General features: G+C 45.8%; 5 protein-coding genes across 5 annotated transcripts; all 5 read left to right on the forward strand.

Moving 5' to 3' along the window:
- Positions 1–151: 151 nt before the first annotated feature.
- Positions 152–1,291, forward strand: LOC9634382 (caffeic acid 3-O-methyltransferase). The gene is made up of 3 exons (XM_024670927.1): positions 152–803; positions 865–929; positions 986–1,291. Exons 1-3 carry the CDS (start codon positions 152–154, stop codon positions 1,289–1,291), a joined length of 1,023 nt encoding a protein of 340 aa, XP_024526695.1.
- Positions 1,292–5,183: 3,892 nt separating this feature from the next.
- Positions 5,184–6,580, forward strand: LOC9652211 (pentatricopeptide repeat-containing protein At1g09900). The gene is made up of 2 exons (XM_024671168.1): positions 5,184–5,585; positions 5,756–6,580. The coding sequence occupies exons 1-2, from the start codon at positions 5,184–5,186 to the stop codon at positions 6,578–6,580; spliced, it is 1,227 nt and encodes a 408-aa protein (XP_024526936.1).
- A 793-nt stretch (positions 6,581–7,373) lies between these two features.
- Positions 7,374–8,426, forward strand: LOC112345103 (putative pentatricopeptide repeat-containing protein At3g15130). The gene has a single exon (XM_024671169.1). It carries the CDS (start codon positions 7,374–7,376, stop codon positions 8,424–8,426), a length of 1,053 nt encoding a protein of 350 aa, XP_024526937.1.
- A 469-nt stretch (positions 8,427–8,895) lies between these two features.
- On the forward strand, positions 8,896–9,702 carry LOC112345104 (pentatricopeptide repeat-containing protein At4g18520, chloroplastic-like). The gene has a single exon (XM_024671170.1). The coding sequence runs from the start codon at positions 8,896–8,898 to the stop codon at positions 9,700–9,702; it is 807 nt and encodes a 268-aa protein (XP_024526938.1).
- Positions 9,703–12,407: 2,705 nt separating this feature from the next.
- On the forward strand, positions 12,408–13,978 carry LOC9652200 (dnaJ homolog subfamily B member 1). Its single transcript, XM_002966063.2, has 3 exons — positions 12,408–12,677; positions 12,761–13,140; positions 13,213–13,978. The coding sequence occupies exons 1-3, from the start codon at positions 12,519–12,521 to the stop codon at positions 13,658–13,660; spliced, it is 987 nt and encodes a 328-aa protein (XP_002966109.1). The 5' UTR covers positions 12,408–12,518; the 3' UTR covers positions 13,661–13,978.
- Positions 13,979–21,666: the final 7,688 nt, after the last annotated feature.

Below are 21,666 nucleotides of genomic sequence, written 5' to 3' on the forward strand. Positions count from 1 at the left end.
GCTCCGCCCAAGTAGCTAGGTCTCTGTCGATATAAAAAGCGTAGATTTGCTCACTTGTTTGTAGAGCTCCATTTTAGTTTATAGTGCTCCCCTCAAGTTCACAATCCACCTGTGGCACGCTGTTTCATCTTCACCATTCACCTCGGATTTCATGGCTGCGTTTGCTCCTGGTGAGGAGCTCGTCCTCTATGCTACTATCCCCCTCGCTCTCAATGCGGTGGTGAAGCTGGGAGCCTTCGACGAGATAGCAGATTCGGTCCTCTCTGCTTCTGAGATTGTTTCCCGGATTACAAACAACCCATCTGCGAATGTTGCATTTCTGGACAGAACTCTCCGAGTTCTGGCAACTTACGGGGTTGTGAACGAGACCGTTGTGCAGGGGCAGCGCAAGTATGGGCTCTCCGAGATAGGCAAGCGTTTTTCTCCAGGAACGAAATTGGCAGCGCGTGGTTTGAGTGTCATGTGCAATCACCGGATCTTCCTCAAGCCTTTCGAGCATCTTGCCGAAGGCATTCTTGATGGTGGCGAGCCATTCCGCAAAGCCCACGGCAAAACCGCATACGAGCTTGTGGCTGAGGAGCCGGAATTCAACAACAGCTTCAACCTCTGCATGGCCGATCATTCCAAGAGGTCCAGTGCTGTGCTGCTGGATTGCTACAAGGGATTTGCAAGCACCAAAACTCTGGTCGATGTTGGTGGCGGCAATGGAGCATTGCTGTGTGACATTCGAACTCGCTATCCGCATATCAAAGGCATAAATTTCGATCAGCCCCATGTTGTTTCTCAGGGAATTGCATCTGAAGGTATCCTCTCACAGATTTTTCATGCTCGATCATTCAAGCACTCTTTGTTTACTTCTTCCAGGAGTGGAGCATGCTGGTGGCGACATGTTCGGATCAATTCCCCAAGGAGATTCAATCATGTTGAAGGTAAAGGATCCAGAGTCAAATTCTCCTTGCCAATCTGGTGTTTCATTCCTTTCTAGTGGATTCTCCACAACTGGAACGACGAACAGTGCCTGAAGATCCTGCAAAACTGCTACAAATCCCTTCCTGCTCAGGGAGGGAAAGTCATTGTCGTGGAAGTTTTACTACCTTCTGAAGCTTATCAAGCTGCCAGTGAGTTTGAGCTGCGAATTGGACTGCTCCTAGATCTTGTCATGATGGTTAATTTCAACGGCAAGGAGCGGACCTTTGAAGAGTACCAGGCGCTCACCGAACAAGCTGGTTTCAACAAAGTGCATCTTGTCAACGTCTCCAATGGACTAGCAATTCTGGAGTTTCACAAGTAGCCACTCTTGGCTGTCACCGTAACACAATGAAATTGTTTTTAAATTTTGATGTTGAATCATTCATTCATTTATATATGCCCACCATGAAACATGAAATCAAAAGATTTAGAAATGCTATTTTGAAGAAGATTGCCAATGTAGTCCATGTCTTCCCAAATCCATATAGAAGACAAGAGGCACGTTCAAGCACCATTAAATTTAAGCTGTGTTTAAGCTCAATGTCAATTTCCTAGTGGGAGAATATACTTTAGGATGGTTTTGCTCTGCTCAACAATTTATGTGCTAGTCAGTACTGGAAAGTAGCATTCATTCATATTCTATTTACATGGCCTCATGGCACCCCCGAAGAAGCCCAAGGGATTTAAATAAGCTGCATAAATGATTGTCTTCATAGTAGATGTTTTTTGTTGTCTCCAGCTAGAGTCACCCACTTAGTCTCTTATGCTTTCAGCTTGTGATTCATTGTTGCCCTTAGGGTAATGGTTCATGTAGTGGTCACAAGTGTATACATCATGTCTATTACAAGGGCTTGGGCTTCTATCTCCAATAAAATTCACACAATTGCATTGCCCATTTTGTATTGCCAAGGATGATATGAAGGATTTAGTCTTGGACTCAATCATAAATTTGTTCTAAGACTCATTATTAGACTTGGTTTCATATAATCCAAAGTCTTTATGTGATTTTAAAATCCTAAGCCTCCTAAACCCTAAGTCTAAACCCAAGTGTTGAGACACAAATCCCTAAGTCCAAAGTGGAGCCGAAAGGGTGCCATATAGTAGTGGCTGAAGCAAAAGCCAAACGAACGTAACACATTTGGATTAAAAGCTCTAATTTGAAAAGTTGAGAGCAGGAGTGGAACTCCTAATGAAGTGTTCGAGGAACAAACACGAGGCAAGCAATAAGTAAGTCTCTAAAAAAGGGGATCGATACATGAATATGGAGTGTCTAAGATGGATTTGAGATGGAGTTTGAGATGGACACAAGATGGAGTTTGAGATGGACTCAAGATGGAATTCAAAATGGACCCGAGATAAAATCTGAGATGGACCTAAGATGGAGTCCGAGATGGACCCAAACATATGAGGTCAAAAGGCAAATAGTATTGGGATGGAATTAAACCATAGAAATTGAAGGGCATAACTAACAGTGGTTATGTAAATTGGGAGTGGAGAATCAAAAGGGTGCTCGAGGATGTTGTTACTAGCAACTGCGATGCGATGGAGAATCTAAAATGTGGAATTATCTATGTTAGACTATATGGTGAGTAAGGAGCTTGCAAAGAAGAAGCCTTAGCAAGCTTTCCTTGAAAATTCCCAAAGACAATTCTAGATGGATACCTAGAAAGCCAAGTGTAAATGGCTCCTAAAGCGCACGAAATTAGAGTGGCGCAGCAGAAGCGTGGTTTTGAAGTTGGCCATGAGGTGAGGCTATCAAGGTTGGGAAAGTAGTTCCCGAGTGTTCAAAGAGAGGGCTTTGAACAAAAGTCGATGGTTAAGGGCTTTCACGCTTATGCATGAACTATGTTACGATGGTCAGATGATTTGCTAAGTGAGATTGGCAAGTCGGGAGAACGAATACCCTAGTTGAAGGAGCCAACTTCAAAGGGGTGGCCAATAGGGCCAAGCATGGAGGAGTCCATGCATGATCACAAACTTGTCAAGTGAAAGGACTTGGCAGTGCGGAGGAATTAGGTTCTTAAGTTGTGATCTGTAATGTGCTTTAAATGTATGATGGTGCACCGGTGTGGGGAGTCACGCCAGGCATCCTGTGTGATGCCGTCCATAAATGCATATACGGAGGTTGGGTTTGAGTCCCGACCCTCTAGTGCTTGGGTTCGAATCCCAACTCACTAGGGCGTGGTGATGGTTTGGAATATGAGGACACTCATATTTCGGTGGTCATGGACTCTCAGTGGGGAGACTGGTTTGGGCACACCGCCAAGCGAGGGATGCCTCGAAGTCGTGATGCACGGTTAGATTGCTTAGTGTGAAAGCTTGGCATATCTAACTTGAACACTTTGGTGCAAGTGGCACCAAGGACGTGGTGAATGAGATGGGGACACCCAGTCTTAGTTGCTATGGACCCTTAGCCAGAAGGGTTGGCTTGGGCGCATTGCCAAGTGTGGGGGATGCCCTCGGGGTCATGGTAAACAACTTAAAGGTTTAGAAGATGTAGTACCTATTGGCAAACCTGTTAAAGTGCTAAATCACTAGGTGATTTTATGGCTAAAACAAGGACAAGGTCAAGGTTAAGGAATAAGGTTCCTAGTTCAAAAGCGTTGATTTGAACTATTGATGATAATGTGGCTTGGGCAAGAAGACTAAGTGGGAAGAACACTTCAAGGAAACGAGCTATGTCAAAGCGATGGCATAGTGAGTCTGAAGAAAGTAGTCTCTATAAGGGACCCATGGGAAAGTCTCAAAGTTGGGCCGTGAATAGAACCCACAATAGAAAATGTTAAAGAGACGTACTAAGGGTGAACACCCTCTAGACTTGGCAAAGCAAAGTTTTTACTATGGAACTGAAAGGATACCTCAAGATTGGAGGTTGCGATCTTATGTTGCTAGGTGCAACCATCAAGGATAGGAGCAAAAGACTAGTGGCTAAGAAAAACCCATGGGAATCATGGGAAATAATCCAAATGGCAAAGTTAGGCCGAGAACACTAATGTGTTAGGTGCTAACAGATTGTGGGAAAGGCAATGTTTTCTCAAGGATGGATTCTCAACTGCTCCAATTTGGTGAAAGTGGAAGCTCCAATGGAGGAGCGGTAAGGTAGCCAAATAATAGGGCTGTGGGCAGCCCTAACACAAATTATGATAATTGGAATTTAGTGCCAAAGATGGCACGATATTGAAGAAAGGATGATTGTGCCCTCAAGTAAAGAACTTCCTAGGATGGGGAAGTGGAGTTGCTCCATGTGCAACGTAAAGTGTCAGAGACACCTAGAAAATTGATTTGGAGAAGTCAAAATTAAAAGTTCCAAAGTGCAAATGTTATGTTGATGGAATCTAAGACTACTCAAGAATGAGTAGTGGAATTGAGTTAGAGAAGGTGTCTCTAACGGGTTTAGCGAGAACTGAACCAATAAAAAGGAGTGAACCACCCCAAGTGGCCGAATAAGTTTCTATGTTAGAGAGATTATGCTCCTTAGAGGATGGACAAGGCATGGTGAGCCTTCAGTGTCAAACCATAGACAAATATTAGTTGGGTGCCAAGGATGGAAATGGTAATACATGCGGGTGTTACTTTATAAAAGGGGTTACCATTCGATGAGGACATCAAACTTCGTCTATGGGTGGTGGAGTTGTGAGACACAAATCCCTAAGTCCCCAAAGTGGAGCCAAAAGGGTGCCACGTGGAAGTGGCCGAAGCAAAGGCCAAACAAGTGTAACACGTGTGGACCAAAAAACTTCAACTTGAAAAGTCGAGGGTGGGAGTGGAACTCCCAACAAAGTGCTTGAGGAATGAGCACAAAGCGAGCAATAAGCGAGGCTCTAAAAGGGACCAAAAAGGACCAACACATGAAGAGTCCGAGATGGACCTAAGATGGAGTCCGAGATGAACCTGAGATGGAGTCCGAGATGGACCTGAAATGGAGTCTGAGATGGACCCGAGATAGAGTCCGAGATGGAGTCTGAGATGGACCCGAGATGGAGTCCGAGATGGACCCAAGATGGAGTCCAAGATGGAGTCCGAGATGGACCCGAGATGGAGTCCGAGATGGAGTCCGAGATGGACCTGAAATGGAGTCTGAGATGGACCCGAGATAGAGTCCGAGATGGAGTCTGAGATGGACCCGAGATGGAGTCCGAGATGGAGTCCAAAATGGAGACTTGATAGAAATTTGAACATCAAGAAAAGGTGTGTTGCAGCGATGCTTCGATGAGATGCGATCCAACAACATGGTACCCAACATGTTCCTGTGTAGCATCTTGATCGACGGGCTGTGCAAGGCCAAGCGATCGATTGACGTGCTGCGGTGCTTCCGCACGATGCAAGGCGCCGGGATCGTGGCGGACACGGTGATCTACACTGTGCTACTCTCGGGGCTGTGGAAGGAGAAACGGCTGGATCAAGCGCTGGCGATCTTACACGAGATGCGCGACCATGGATGCGAGCCAAACGTGGTGACTTACAACTCGCTCATTGATGGGCTGTGCAAGAACAACGAGCCCGATCGCGCGCAGGAGCTCTTCGAGCACATGAAGAGCGTGGAGTGCTCGCCATTGGTGACTTACAACACGCTGCTAGATGGGCTCTTCTGGACTGGCAAGCTCGAGAGCGCCATGGTGCTCTTCCAGGAGATGCTGGGCACGACGTGATCTCCTTCAACATCCTCGTCACTGGGCTGTGCCGCGCTGGGAAGATCGAGACCGCACTGGAGTTCTTCCGCAAGATGAACGTGATCACTTACAGCGTGCTCATCGATGGGCTGTGCAAGGCCAACCGGGTGAGCTAGGCGGTGGAGCTCCTGGAATCCATGAAAGCTCGCGGCTGCTCGCCGGACGTGATCACCTCAACGATCCTGGTGGATGGGCTTTGCAAGGAGAGCAAGGTGGCGGCGGCCTGGGAAGTTCTTTGTGAGATGCTCGACGCTGGATGCGTCCCCAACCTGGTGACTTCCAAGTCGCTGCTGCATGGGCTGTGCCGCGCAAGGCGAGTGAGCGATGCGCTGGCGCTCATGCGCGACATGACGTGCCGCGGCTGCACGCCCAACGTCGTGACATACGGTACGCTCATCGACGGGCTGTGCAAGGTGGGGCGAGTCAAGGACGTGTGCGCGATGCTGGCTGACATGATCGACAAGGGCAGTACGTCGGTACAACATGCTCATCAACAGGCTTGCGAGGCGGACCAGGTGGACGAGAGCATCGCACGGTATCCGGCTGTATCAAGCCTGACGTGTCACATACAGCAGCGTCCTCTACGGGCTGGGCCGCTCCAACCGGCTGGACGAGGCGTGCCGCCTGCTGCTCTACATCAAGTCGCGTGGCTGCCCTACAGCACGCTCATCGACGGGCTTTGCAAGGCCGGCAATCTCTACGAGGTGATGACCGGCGATGGCTGTGATGCCGACGTCGTGACATACAGCACGCTCATCGACGGGCTGTGCAAAGGTGGGAGAGTGGACGAGGCGCATTTGCTACTGGCCAGGATGGTCCGGATGGGAACGCCGTCATCGACCTTGACTTACAACTTACAGCAGTGCCATGGGAGCGAAGATTATGGTTGCAATGTATTTTTGCACATTGATATACTTGCCAGGGACTTGTTTGCATTCTAAATTTCGTACTCCTTTTACTAAAATGTTCTCTGATGTGGAGTGGAGCAAAGCAGTATCACCGTCACTGAGGCCTGCTTCGAGTATGCAGCAAGCAGCATGTTCCGGAACGGATCCACGCCACAAAACACCTCCTTCCCGATGCCTCCTCATGTCGTAGAATGCACTGCTTGTGACCAAGCAAACCTTCACCTGGATGCTCACGATGGGCTCTGAAAACCTTCTTGGCGTCTCGCGCGGGAGAGGAAGAACATTAACATTGGGCGTGTATCGGTTAAGTACATGGTTTGATAATAAAGTAATGCGAACATGGTTGCTAAGGAATTGGTTATCAGGTTAGTGTAGAGGTGGACCGGAAGTAGAAGACTCGGGTTCGAGGCAGCCCAAGGGTCCAATCAACAAGGACTTTACTAAAAAGGTTTTTTCTCAATAAATACCACTATTTCTTGTTCGCTGGCTCACTAAAAAGCCCTAGACTATTTGGTAGAGGTGTCAAGCTTACAAAGCACAAGTCCAAGGTTCGAATCCTATAGTTTCTTTGGCTCCTGAGAATATGGAGTTCGTGTATCAAAAGAAACTAAAACGCGCCACATCAAATTCCCATGGACTCAAAGCCTTGTCTCCCGACATTGCGATTCCTCGTGTTACTTTGCGAAGAGGATGAAGGAGCCCTAAAGTGCCCTAAAGGAAGATCTTCGGAATTTTAGGGTTCTTCGACAAAGATTCTTTTGGCGCTCGACGGATGGATGCATTTCCTTCGACCCGCGCTCCACAGGTACTGCCACAGATTGGGACAATGCCGGGGTCACAGCACACAGCGGAGCTCCTTTCGGGGTTGAAATCCTGCGGGAGCTCCAAGGATTTAGAGAAGGGAAGGGTGCTCCACGATCGCGCCATCCAGAGCGGGGTTTGCTCCAATCTCTACGTTTCTTGCAGCTTGATCGGCATGTATGGGAGGTGTGGCAGCCTGGTTGAGGCGAGGAGGGTGTTTGACAGGATGCCTTGCCACAATGTAGTGGCCTGGAACGCTTTCATCTTGGAACACGCAGAGAATGGCGAAGAATCTCGTGCTCTGGAAGCCTTCTCATGGATGGAAAGCCAGGGTTGCGCACCGGATTCCGGGACATTCTTTGCAGCGATCAAGGCTTGCTCTGCTCTAGCGGTCAGAGAAGAAGCGAGACTCATCGGTGGGAAGATGATCAAGCTGGAAGCTCTGGAACAAGGCATGAGAATCCACTCTCGAGCTAAGAGAAGCGGCAAAGATGATCACGTAGCGAGCTCGCTGGTGGAAATGTACGCATACTGTGGAAGAATGGTGGAAGCATGCATGGTTTTCTATAGAAGCTCCCGGCACAGTGTCATCTCGTGGACTGTTCTAGTGCTCGGGTACGTAGCAAACGGGGAGAGTGAGCTAGCACTCGAGGTTTTTGGCAGTATGGGAGCTGGAGAGATCAAGCCGGATGGTCGATGCTTTGGCGCAGCAGTGAAAGCTTGCTCCGATTTGGCTGGGAGAGAAAAGTGGGGAGAAGCTTTGGATGGAACGGCTGTAAAAGTTAGCGCTCTGGGAAAAGGGAGAGGAATCCATCGCCAAGCGAGACGAGTGCTGGATGTTTTCCTGGGAAATGCTCTGGTGGATATGTTTGCGAAGTGTAGGAGCATGGCTGATGCCCGAGGAGTTTTCGACAGGATGCCTTCCCACAATGTGGTCTCGTGGAACACGCTACTGGTGGGATACGTAGACAATGGAGAAGCAGAGCTGGCGCTGGAAAGCAGCGGATTCCTTGACGTTTGTCGCAGGTTTGAAGGCCTGCATTGGATTAGCAGCGAAAGAAGAAGCCACAAGCTTTGAAGGGAAGATGGTGAAAGTGGATTCTCTGGAGAAGGGGATGGCGATTCACATCCAGGCCGCGGAGAAAGGATACAAGAGGGACGACTTTTTGTCGAACACTCTCGTGGACATGTATGCCAAGTGTGGAAGCATGGTGGAGGCTGAGAGAGTTTTCAGGAGCATGCCTTGCCACAGCCTGGTGTCGTGGACGGTGCTCATGCTGGGATACGTGCTCGCCAAGATCACGTCCGTCTTAAAGTAGTTTCTCGAGTCTCCATGAAGAGCCAGTATTCTCTCCAAGCATTTCAGCTTGACCAGCTTTCCATCAACCTCCACGGCCACTTCCTTGGTCGCCAAGCCGAGACAGGCCTTCGACACAGCAACTAAAGCCATAGCATCTGGAACGAGGCCACTGTTTTTCATCTGAGAAAACAAATCCAAAGCTACCTCTGCTTGCGAGTTATCCACTTACGCGCGAAGTGGAAGCCTGATGGATGCTCGAAGAGTTTTCGACCAGATGTGCTCGCACGACGTCATGTCGTGGACTTCGCTGGTTCTGGCCTGTGTCGATTGCGGAGAGGAAGACACGGCACTAGAGCTGTTCCAACGTATGATATGCGAGGGGCATGCGCTCACGTCTTCGAGCATTGTCACAGCAGCACTCAAGGCTTGCATCCGCGTCGCTGCAAGGGAAGAGGCCACTCAGGTGGATGGAAAGGCTGTCAAAGTTTCGTCACTGGAGAAAGGGATTGCTATCCATTGCCAGGCATCCAAACTCCTTCGACACTGGGACTTCGTTTTGGACAGCAGTTTGATGGAGATGTATGCCAAGTGTGGGAGTCTGGTGGACGCCCAGCGAGTTTTCGACAGCATGCCACACCGTGATGTAGTCTCGTGGACAGTGCTCATGTCGGGGTACGCGGAATGTGGTGATGGAAACAAAGTTTTGGAGCTCTTTGTGGGAATGAAACTGAAACTCGGTCAGGCCTGCTGTGCTCTAGATGCTCGAGTCTTCGTCCCCGTGCTCAAGGGAAGCTCTTCTGTGGGATCGCTGGAAGTCACTAAAGCCATTGTTGGGGAAGTATACAGATATGGAGCCGAGAAAGACATTGTGCTCTCCAACAGCATGGTGGACGTGTTTGGAAAAGCCGGAAGTATGAACGACGCACAGCAGACGTTTGACGCAGACTCGAGATCTGATAGCATGGAACGCTCTCGCAGCTGGATACAGCCGCCAGGGCGACGCCGAGAAGGTCCTGGATGTCTTTCACCGGGCTGTGGACGACGAAGGAGTTGAGCCGGACAGTGTGACGCTGCTGTTTCCTCGCTGCGTGCAGCCACGCCGGCATGGTGACTAGAGGCAGGAAGTACTTCGACGCAATGCTCTCGAAGTATGGAGTGAGTCCGAGGTGTGAGCACCGGGTGTGCGTGGTAGACATGCTCGGTCGGGCCAACCAGCTATGTGAGGCACTGGCAATGGTGACTGGCATGGGCTCGGAAGCGAGTGCGCTCACTTGGAGGACACTCCTGGCTGCTTACCGGACGTGGAGAGATGTGGAGACCGGAAAGGTGGCGTTCGAATCGCTCGTGAAGATTGACGACAGAGACACAGCAGCGTACTCTCTCATGTCCAACCTGCTTGGGAGCGTCGGATTGTGGGAGGAGCAGTCACGGCTCCTGCGAAGTCAAGAGGAACTCTTCGCCCAGCAGCAGGCAGAGGCATCCTACATCGACTGCGGAGGATTGGTGAAAGAGCGAGGACGATGCCCGTGCTTGTTGCCGAGAAAACAAGCGTCGCTCCGACACCACCGCGCGTGCCGCCAATTGAAGGGACGCGAGCTCATCCGCGAGAAAGCACTTCCACTGGCAAGAGACACCATCCGGGACCTCCTCAACCTTGTCCTTGACATGAATGAAGTAATCAAGCAGCGTTTCGTCACGAGATTTGCAAGGCATCGCTGCTCGATTGATGGACCAAGAGCTTGGAGGAATCTGGTCTCCAGTGCCATCCTCCTGGGCCAAGCTTTACCTTCTTGGCAGTGATGGTTTTTCCTTTCTTTATAACATTGTTCCTTTTCAGAGATGTTTTTGTGATACACCTTTATTATCCTATCCTCCACGGCGAATTTTGGAGCCTGATTATTGGAAGATCTGCTATAATATTACGAAAATATTTACCTTAATAGATATTTGCCATTTTGGACTTATACACTTTGCATGTGCACCATTACATTGGCAACAGATCCAAAATGAGACTAAATTGACACCAACTCAATAAATAAGAAATCCTGTTAAAGTGCTGGCACAAGAATTCACAGGATAATAGCAAAACACGTATTTTTTATGAAATTGTTTTAAAACATATTTGCTACCTTGACTTGGATTCCTTGATTTGCATTAAGAACTTCAAGAGAAGTACAAGGTGTGATAATTTATCGTCGGAGTTCTGCATATATGGTAGAGCGCATGGAAGACATCCTCCACCTGGTGGGTGGCACAATTCTGGCACAAGCGTTGGCTCCTGAGAACCCACGGACGTTGATGCCGTCCAAGCAGCGTTGTCCGCACCTAGGGTGGGTATCCATGAAATTCCCGGAGTGGCTCTGTAAATGGTAGCCGCTATTTGCAGCCAGTGTTGGAGAGCTTGGTCTATCCAACGGATTTGATGATCGAGATCCAAGCCGAGCTGCTCGGTCCATTCCGTTTGTGGGAGAGGCTGATGGAATCCTGGATTGTCCGGTAAGCTAATTTGTCTAAGGTGCTTTAACGTATGCGATTGTTCGTTTCCATCCATGGGAAGGATGCCACTCTCGAGAATAAGGATGGGACCTGGAACTCATGCTGGATGAACTAGATGTTGAGATCTTGGCAGACCGGAGACGACAGGGGCTTATAGAATGCTCTTTTGGTCTTCTAATCTGTGATCCCGTGGCTGTGACTATCAGACTGAAGGGCATGTGTATGCCCTTGGTCCATGTCCCCCGGCAGTGCAGAATGTATCGTAAAAACCGTAGCCTAAACCAATTCTCCTATACTGTAAAGTAGTTTTCTTTCTAATTGCATTTACCTTTTGCAAATCAATGCATTTTACAAATACTTTATATCGGTGGCTGGAAAGTTTAGTGCAATTAATACAAGTATCATGGTTACTAAATGATACAACTGTTATAGATGGTTCAAAAATAAAACAATATTGTTGGGATATATTTCATGTCTTTAAAAGATATTCTTTTTTTGAAAACTATATACACAAAAATGGTAATAAAAGTTAATGTTTAAAACATCTTATTTTAATATTTAATCTAATATTTTATATGATTGTAATACATATACCTCAACTCTTATAAGTGGAGCTGACATATCCTTTATAAATTTCATAACTTTGAAATAATGTTTTTAACTTAATTTTTATTATAAATAAATTAATAAAATAAGAAAAATAATATAGTATATTTAGAAAATATTTAACTCAAAAAATACAAACAATAAGTTTATAAAAATTAATATATATTTATATACATATATATACAAAGTTTTGCAGCACCCTCCATAAAACATAAAACCAATGTGTTTAGGAGTGATATGGTTTAATTCTTGAAAAGTGTTCAAAATTAAAATCTCTTGGAAACTGATGCTTATTAATTTAAATGGATTCTTTCAATTGATAAAGAATTCAGTAATTTTAGAGACCACTTATTAAATTTGTTAGATGTTCATTCTTTTTATATCTTTCTTTAATTTTCAACCTTCTTCCTCATTTGCAACTATTAAGTATATGAAATTATGTGGTGTTTGTAGTGTTTCATGCTTAAAAAACATGCAATAATAATAATTACTTCTTTCTCTCTTGATTTATTAATCTCATATTCGCAATATAAACATAATTTTATTACAAAATAGTTAAAGTGTAATTGTCAGAAATTAATTTTGAAATGCTCATTGCTGACTTCCTAAAATGGAAAAAACAAAAGGTAAAACAGCAATTCCGTTTGTGTTGGAACCCTAGGTGGACCTCTGGGTAGGGTTTGCAAATCCATGGCTGCGGGCACAGCGAGGAACCAGAGAATGCGAGAGCTGTGATCGATCGCCAGCCCTCGGCCGCCTCTTCCATCAATGGATTACTACAGCGTCCTCAAGGTCGGGAAGAATGCGAGCGACGACGATCTTAAGAAGGCTTACCGCCGCCTGGCCATGAAATGGCATCCGGACAAGAACCCCACCAACAAGAAGGAGGCCGAGGCCAAGTTCAAGCAGATCTCCGAGGCTTACGAGGTAAGGCCAGATCTTCTCAATTCTCTCAATTTACACCAGTTTTCCTTTTGTTTTTGTTTGCTTTGTTCCCTGTTCTTATCAAGGTTCTTAGCGATCCTCAAAAGCGTCAAGTGTATGATCAGTATGGAGAGGAGGGATTGAAGGGGCAAATACCGCAGCAAGGGAATGGAAGCTTTAGATTCAATCCCAGGAACGCCGAGGACATATTTGCCGAGTTTTTTGGGAGTTCCAGCCCCTTTGGATCCATGGGTGGCCGCGCTGGCGGTGGTCGCAGCCCCTTTGATGGAATGTTTGGAGGATTTGGAGGCACCGAGAATTCTTTCCGATCGTTTGGTGCCGAGGGAGCCACTTCCAGCCGCAAGGCTCCGCCGGTGGAGAACAAGCTCCAGTGCACGCTCGATGAGCTCTACAATGGCTCCACCAGGAAAATGAAGATCTCGAGAAACGTTGTCGATTCTACTGGGTAAGTTGTTCTCAGCAGTAGCAGAAGAAGAAGAAAAAAGAGTTTTTGAGACTTTCTCGCTTTGCCTTGCAGGAAGATTGCTCCCATAGAAGAGATACTGACGATCGATGTAAAGCCCGGGTGGAAAAAAGGGACGAGGATCACCTTCCCAGAGAAAGGCAACGAACAACCAAACGTTGTTCCGGCAGACCTTGTGTTCGTCATCGACGAGAGACCTCACGAAGTTTTCAAGCGCGATGGGAACGACCTCATAGTGGTGAAGCGAATCTCACTCTCCGAGTCACTTACGGGATACACGGCAGTCATCCACACTCTAGACGGGAGAGTTCTCAGCGTACCAATCACAGATATAATTCACCCGGGTTACGAGAAGGTGGTACACAAGGAAGGAATGCCGATTGCAAAGGAGCCGGGGAAGAAGGGAGTTCTCAAGATTAGATTCGACATAAGGTTTCCACCTAGGCTATCGCTGGAACAAAAGGCTGGGCTCAAGAAAATTCTCGGTGGAGGTCCAGGGTAGCGATCGATCCAGAGACACGAAAGATGGGAATTAAAAAACTTTCTTAATACCTGGGGGGGAGCGGGGTGGAAAGCACAGATACTCTGAGGTTTGTGCCCGGGCCTGGAGCAGCAGCGAGAAAAGCTGTCGAAAGAAGATCGATCGAGTCAGAGAAAAACCAAGAGAGAGGTTCTGCAGCTAAGTATGTCCATTTTGTAACATAACTAGAAGCAGCTGCTTACCAGACTCGAGGATTTTTTTTTTTGTTCACTCGGGAGGTGGATAATTTTTTCTTCTTTTCTCTTCAAGCTAAATGTTGAAAGTGGAAGTTTTGTTCTCTCTTATAATCAATCGCCCATCTCCGGGAGATTACCTAGGAGACTGTAGCCTTCCTTGAGTGTGCCAGTCTAGAGTGTCCAAGGATTGAAATTCAGCTTCACACAAATGAAGACCAGCCAGGGGAAAAAAAATCCGTAACGTAGCAGTCTCCTGGTAGCTTTCACAATAAATTTTCCAACGCCTTCCTCTAACACTTACAACCACTATATGTCGACCAGAAAAGTTCCCATAAGATCAGAAGAAATAATCTCGGTCCTGAAATTTAGAGGAGTCAAATTTTGCTACCAGGAAGAAGAACTCCATTATGGCACTTTAAAACATGAAAACTTGTTTGTACATTGAAGACAGTACAACTACTATCTGAGAACGATCGTGTTCTTATGCAGCCATACGGGCATCTCGATGCTTTAAAACTCTTGGTTCTGTTGGTACGAAAAAGCAAAAAGCAAAAGCCTACCAGGAAAATTTTCAGCAAGGAAAGGACAGTTTTGCTTTTATAAGATGGTTGACTGAGGAGCATGGGAGTTCAAGTTAGAGATTTAGTAGTTAATTTGTTAGCGGCCGACTTTGTGTTCTTATTGAGTTTTCCAGTCTACAAAGTATCATTATCCCCAAATATCGTTAGGGAAACTTTGGACTAAAACAAACTAAAATATTTATGTTCTTGGATCTGAAAAGGTAAGTAGTTTTCCAATCTACAAATCTATTTTCACCTTGTAAAAGGCAAAAACTGATGCTGCCATATCTTGCTTAATTGCTTCCACTTCTTCTTCCATATGCTCATTGCTACAAAATGGAAAAAAAAAAACAAACAAACAAACAAACTTGATGTTAAACCAATTAAAAGAAAATTTACATCTTGAGGAAAATGAAGTAGATTAGCATATGGCAATGAATATGTGACTGTGCATGGGAGCATTATATATTTACACATATGCAAATTTATTTTTTATTTTAAGTTGCATGCAAAAATATTAAACATACAATCACTTTTCAATTGCTATATTATATATATTGCTATTAGAGTACTTAGTAAGAATCACAAAGGAAATAGGGCACATATCAAGAGAGTGCCCCCACTAAATCAGGACATGCAAATCTCAATTGGAACATGAAATGTCCAAGGGCTAATAATGGATCACAGCAGCAATAGTGAGTCATGGGAGAGTTCAACAACTTGTCCCCCACAATACCCTACTCTATACCCCAGATCCATCCAAATTCATTTAGTAGAGGACCCAAGAGGACTTGTATAGATATCTAGCAAGCTATACACCAATTTGTCCAGGAAGTTATCCATGACCTTCATTACACTCAGACATCAATTGAATGCCACTAAACAATTAATTGTGGTTAGCTGCTACTTCTCACTGTCCCCAATGGCAAATGATAGTCACCCCTTTAACCATTTGGCCTGTATGATAGAACAATGCCGCACACAAGCCACAATTGCAATGCTTGGGGACTTCAATAGATCAATCGTGACCTGACCAAAGCACCAAATAACACATGGTGTCAAACTTCTCAAGCTTTGCATGGCAATACAGCTGCTCATTGTGAATGGTATTGAGCACTGGCCAACCATAAGTGCATGACATGGAATGGTGTCAACACCAATGACTATGCTCTCATCTCACAAGTTGCAATTGACACTATGGTTGACTACCACCTCTAGGACTTTCCAGATTCCAAGATCTCAAACCACTACCCACTCGGCATCTCACTATTAGTCCAAGGTAGCACTTGAAGTCCACCTCATGTCTCCTATGCACCTATGCAAAAACTACATAGACCACCTGATTGCATTTTGAATCATGCTAGATCACTCTTGTGCAAAAGGTGGCAAGCTCCTCTGCTGCTTTATGAATTTTAAAAAGGATTTTGACACTATACTGAGACACTTCCTCTTCCAATGACTAGAGGAACTCAGTGCACCAGCTAACATTGTCAATGCCATAAAGAACCTTTACACCTACATTCAAGCCAAGCTCACTAGAAAAGCAACAATCCCTTGCAATACTGGTGTCAAGCAAGGATGCCCACTCTCCTTGATATTGGCATCTCTATTGATGCATTGGCCAGGTGTGAGCTTTCCACCACCCAATCTCATGCTTTATGCTGATGACTTGCTACAACAGAAAAGAAGATGCAATGGCAATTAGAGGCCCTTGAGGAATTCTGCCAGGACATAGGTCTCAAGATCAACCTGACCAAAACATAAATTGTGATCTTCAGCTCAAAAGCAAGCTAAATTCAATAGGCTATAATATGCCCATTCGACTGTGGCTTCATGTTATACTACAGTGGTCCATGTTCACTAATAGTGGAAGCGATAACTAATGTATTTATAAGTGGTAATTTGCAAAACTTCCTATCCTTGATAGTGGAGTGGTACCAAGTAACCATCTACTAGTGGGATGCATGAAAAGAGCACTATCAGGTCAAGGTCAACAAACACCAATGGCTTTGGCATCAAATAAAGAGCACCCTTTGGCTTGCTATGCATAGAGATTGGACTACTTCCAAGTGCATCATGCAGTTCATACTCTTCATGTGGAGAGACACATTCAATTGTTAGGCTTAGTCAGCTATCAAAGACTTGATCCAGCTCGATGCCAAAAAAAGCCAAGGATGGTGGAAGGATTGCTAAAAGTGAACAAACCATTGGAAAGCTTCACTTGCAACAAAGATAAAAGTCAATCCTCACATAGTGTGAGAGATACAGTTGTCATACCAGATTTTTTATATCTTAATCTTGTAGTACAAAGTTTCAACTAGTCACCACAGTCCCCCTAGCATAGATCAGCTTTGTGTTTAAAGGCTAGTTGGTAGGCTCTAATAGAAACTCTTGCTTCCAAAACTACTTCAACAACATCAACCCTAGAAGAATCATTGGCCCCAACATCCACAATGCCATGAGCTACACCACCAGGCACATCCTTGCAAAATACCAAATGAGCATGCACTCACTTCACATAGAACTAGGCTGAAGACAAATGCCAATCACGCCCAAAGATGCCCATCTCTACCCCAAGATAGGAACAGAGACCCTGCCACATGTCATATATGACTACCCTGCCATATTGGACTTCCATGTCCACAACCTCCCAACATTCATGGAACACAACCACAGCAATATGGTTATGTACATAAGGGTATGAGTGTGACACTTGGTGTTTGGTGTCTTGGATGGATGACTTGGCTTGTTTTCTGATGTGGAAACCTGCCATCACTTGTCTCCACACCAAGCAGTCTGTAACCCAAGAATTCTTAGCATCAAGCTTTTTTCATCTGGCCCAAGCTTCACAGCCAAAGATGCACAAGTGTGAAACCAAGCCAATCCAGCCTCCTCAGAGGTATGTCCGTCCACAGCAGTGGTAGGTAACCAATTTTGGACATAGTTGGCTTGAATAGCATCAACTAAGCCACTAACATGTAGTATAGCTCGTGTGCTTTCCTAGAGTGTAATTCTTCCTCTCAGCACAACAGTAGAATACACAGCTGTGAATTTTTGAAGAATGCCAGCCTTTTGGCAAACTCAATTGACTTCATCTGATATGTACTTGCCACCTCCATCACACCTAAGTTTCAAGTGCTGGCCTCTTGCCTACAGCTTTGAACTTGAGAAATGCAGTAACACTTTAGATTTGGGCATAGAAGATACACCACCGTGCAATGAGAAAACAACTATGCCACAGCTCCAGCTTGCCCTGGTCATGGGCTGGAGAGCTCATCATTCAAGTTTGAGGACTGTACAAGCTTGACATTGGACCAGCAAACCAAGAGCATGCATTGAAGGTGATCCCATGTGAAGGGGCCTTCAACAACATTCTGCACAGATCTCTACAAGAATTCAACATGTTTACTGTGTTGAGGTTAGATTTCAGCAGGCAGATGCAAAATGACTACAAATTAAAGTGCATGGTAACAGTAGAGTGGGAGCATGGCAATTCATGGCTAAGACCACATGTTAGTGGCAAAATTGAAGCCATAGCAATGAGCAAGATTGGTGCAAGCAAAGTGGAAGTTAGTGGATAATAATTATGCTCTTGAGCTCCCCACAAGAGTTACTGTCCTGCTCACCTCTCCTATGCCTTGAACATGAAAACTCACCAACATTCTGTTGAGAGTAGATGCTCAGGTAGATGCTTAGCTCAGTTAGGATGATGTGGCATTAGGCAGTTGCCACAGCCCATGTATATATAGCTTCATATATACAATATGAGCAGTCGTTGCCAGCAGTCGCTGCCTTTTTTATCACATTCTCCGACATATTTCCTGAAGCTGGTTGGCCGAGGCCCACCCATCTACTTGCGTCTTCCAAGCTGCCAAGTGGTCTGCAGCGCTGGTGCAGCTGGAGGATTGGCCAGAGTAGGAGGAGGATGTTGCTGCTCTAGTGGAGCTTCTAGCTAAGGGGTGGTGGAAGACCTGGGGTTAGTCAGACAGGAAGACGTTGCCTGTAAGGTCACTCAACAAACATGCAAATGTTTGTACTATCAATAACCCCGGGCAACGCTGGAACACATTCTGCTGGAACCCATTTTTATTGACAATGTGCAGTGTTCAACTTCCTCAACTTTGCTGGATGTTGCTTATCCTTTGGCTGGAACTTCGTCAAATCTACAAAATCCGTTGTGACCACAAGTTTTGTACCCAAAGCTTGCGAGTTCCCTCACTCGCTTCGCACCTTCGTCATCCTTTTCCCTCGTCACAACTTTTTTACCACCCTTCTTATGCAAAAATAGCTTGTTAAAATCCAACGAAGAGATAGCCTTCTGATAGTCACTCCTTGCCATTTTCTGGAGAGTCTTCATTTGAGCTGCACATATGATGAAAGTTGTCACTGACTGAAGATCGTCTACCTGCTCCCCACTACTTGGTTCTCCAGCGCATTGAAGCTTGTCTGCCTGCTCAGGTGCTGTCCGTTGTGTAACTGTCAAAAACCACCATATGTCCGGGCCGCAAGTCTTATTCCTGCCTGTCGAAAAGAAAGTAACGAAGTTGTCTTCACCGCTAGTCAGGCTGTTTATCCAATCGATTAAACGAAAGTCCTCTGTCTCAGTCCCAACGAGGTTCAGGTGATCAACCTTGGGCCTGGCAAGAGTTGCAGTGTTGTTGTAGATAGCAGGAATCGGCTGTGTGTTCCACGATGAGAAAAGATCAGCCAGACACGTCGCTCCCCATTCATCTCTGCAACGGCAGTTTCATAAACCTCCCCAGTAGAAGTGGTACTTAATTCGACCTTGTCCAGAAAATGATGCTGTTGAATCTGTTGCAAGGAGGAATTCTCCTGAAAATAGTGCCAAAGGGCACGACAAACCAGCGGCTCGAAGATCTCTACAGCCTGGCATTCTTCGCTTGCGTCAGCATGCCCAATAATTCCGTCTTGATCTTGATACACCCACTTTTATCAGCCCGTGTCCTTTATAACGAACTCTCCCAAGTCCAAACTCCACCAGTGATAACGTTGGATTCAGCACGACCATCTTTCCTGTATCAAAGAAGTGGTTCGCGACAACTTACGCTGCCGCCGATTCATCACTCGGCACTCCTGAAAAAAATCGGTAGACATCATCGAGCATGGTCCTGTTCACTGTGCCCCATCCCCTTGCTTGCTGATGCACCCCTGTGGCATCCAATCATCAGTCGAGCAGCTCTGCCGCCAGGCAAAATTTCACGTACCTCATGGATGTTGTCTTTTTGGCATAATCCAAGAAAAACTCTGTAGCTGCGGGTTAGAAAGGATATACTACTGCTCAAACAAAAGCCCGATATCTTCCTCTGTACAGCACCCCAAGCCTCTCAAAGTCTATGACGCTGCAATCCTCTAGTATATTGCTAGCATATTGCCGCAGGGACTGACCATCCCGAAACTCGCCAAAGTATGTATACCACAGGAGCACCGCCCTCAAACAGGTCTTGAGGATGAAACGGGAATCGGACCTGTTGGATACAGCCTCTGCAGTGTCTCGGACACAACCAACAGGTCCCGGGAGCCATCAGCAGTAGGAGAATCGGAACAGACGCCGGAGAAGTAAAGACAGGTCTGTCTTTCCGGATCCAGAGATGTCGAATAGAATCAAAAGACGGGGCTTGCTGATTCTCATCAATGAAAGAATCTCTCCAGAACCAAGAGGCTGCTCCAGACCATGCCACAAAAGACTCGGTTGCCAACCTCCCGGAACCTGTAGCTGGCAAATTGGAACCTTGGTGAGCGGGTACTTTTTTTTGAACGGTCATGCTGGAAATAGTTCCCGACAGGTCATCGCCAAACTTCCGTAGTATAGCTTCCACAACCCCTGCACAACAAACGCTATTGATAAAGGACGGGCAGGCGTTCAGCTCTCTCGCCACTGCAAAATTACAAAAAATCAGTTTAGAAAGGATGCAGTCACACAAAAGATCAAGGCACCACCTGTGCGTTAGAAGACATGCTGCAGATTTCCTTACAAAATAAGCCAAGATCCCAAAGAGCCAGGCAAGATACTCTAGCGAAAGTTGAGGTAAATCGGCAGAAACAATCTCCAAAAGAAACCGAAGGCATGCACACAGCCAAAGACATGAGACAAAGACCTTTTTTGAAGACATAGATAACTCTTGGCACACTCCATAGCCAACATGAATCAAAGAGAAAACAAGGGGCATAGGCAAGGAACAGAACATAACAGTCATAGCCATACAAACAAACGGGAAGCGAGAGAAGACATACATGGCACTTTGAGGTGCGGCTCAAGCTTCTTAGCAGCAAAGACAGGCACCCTTAGCTGGATCACTTCAATGTATGTGAGATCTTTCAACTCCCCCACAAACTCGTAGCCCTCTGATTCTAGACTTTGCACAGCTCGATCAATTACGGCCAGTTTCCGACTATTTGGGATTCAAGAAAGGACCGCACTGTAGGGCCTCGATCAGGCATATCGGTGTCTAACTCCATGAAACCCCACCATAGAATATCAAGCTCATACATACAGATTTGCAAAAATAAAATATTCCTGAATATTTTTTGACAGTTAAATTAATCAGCATGGTATATTTTATTGAATTTTACTTTTCCTTTGGATCCTGTAACTCCAACCACCATATATGGGAAAGCATGTGAATTGTAACAATGGTGCCATGTGACAACATCCGACATGTGCCGCCGACATTTCATGGGGGTTCTTACATGACTGAAGGACCCCCGGGTATGTACCAATCACCCCTCTCGAGTCAACGCTCGGTCAACAAAAAGTCAACGGTCAGGACAAAATATTCCTGGATTTTACGTAATGTTCTTTTTTGTCTTTGTGTGCTTTGCAGTGTGGAAAGGGGTGGTGCAAAAATCTCATGCTACTGTGGAATGTAAGTGATTTTTTTCTCCTTTTTCTGGGGAAGAGATGATGTTTGGCAAAAGGGGCTGAAGCTGATTTTCTTTCCTCAGTAAATAAACTGTCCATCTGAGAATTTAATTGAGTACCTTTTATATTCAGAGGGCATCCATATTCTGAAATTGGAATAGCGTGCATTTTGTAAAATGCAGAAACTGCAACAGATATATGACCATATAAATATGAGTATAAGTCATTCTATGAGGATGAGTTTTTTGGGCATAATAGAATGAAATTCTGAGTACTTTAAGCATTCTAAAATGATATCTTAAATGATCATTTTAGGACTTTCTCTATTACAAAAGAATCATATAAAGAGTT

This window comes from Selaginella moellendorffii, unplaced genomic scaffold (genome assembly GCF_000143415.4).
Source record: "Selaginella moellendorffii unplaced genomic scaffold, v1.0 SELMOscaffold_7, whole genome shotgun sequence".
NCBI lineage: Eukaryota > Viridiplantae > Streptophyta > Lycopodiopsida > Selaginellales > Selaginellaceae > Selaginella > Selaginella moellendorffii.

Bases quoted from the DNA above. Each gene is read 5' to 3' on its own strand.
- LOC9634382 (XM_024670927.1), top strand. From the start codon at position 152: ATGGCTGCGTTTGCTCCTGGTGAGGAGCTCGTCCTCTATGCTACTATC. The intron at 804-864 runs GTATCCTCTCAC...TACTTCTTCCAG, and splicing joins TCAGGGAATTGCATCTGAAG to GAGTGGAGCATGCTGGTGGC. The intron at 930-985 runs GTAAAGGATCCA...ATTCCTTTCTAG, and splicing joins GAGATTCAATCATGTTGAAG to TGGATTCTCCACAACTGGAA.
- LOC9652211 (XM_024671168.1), top strand. From the start codon at position 5,184: ATGCGATCCAACAACATGGTACCCAACATGTTCCTGTGTAGCATCTTG. The intron at 5,586-5,755 runs GTGCTCTTCCAG...CGGGTGAGCTAG, and splicing joins GCAAGCTCGAGAGCGCCATG to GCGGTGGAGCTCCTGGAATC.
- LOC112345103 (XM_024671169.1), top strand. From the start codon at position 7,374: ATGCCGGGGTCACAGCACACAGCGGAGCTCCTTTCGGGGTTGAAATCC.
- LOC112345104 (XM_024671170.1), top strand. From the start codon at position 8,896: ATGGATGCTCGAAGAGTTTTCGACCAGATGTGCTCGCACGACGTCATG.
- LOC9652200 (XM_002966063.2), top strand. From the start codon at position 12,519: ATGGATTACTACAGCGTCCTCAAGGTCGGGAAGAATGCGAGCGACGAC. The intron at 12,678-12,760 runs GTAAGGCCAGAT...GTTCTTATCAAG, and splicing joins AGATCTCCGAGGCTTACGAG to GTTCTTAGCGATCCTCAAAA. The intron at 13,141-13,212 runs GTAAGTTGTTCT...TTTGCCTTGCAG, and splicing joins AACGTTGTCGATTCTACTGG to GAAGATTGCTCCCATAGAAG.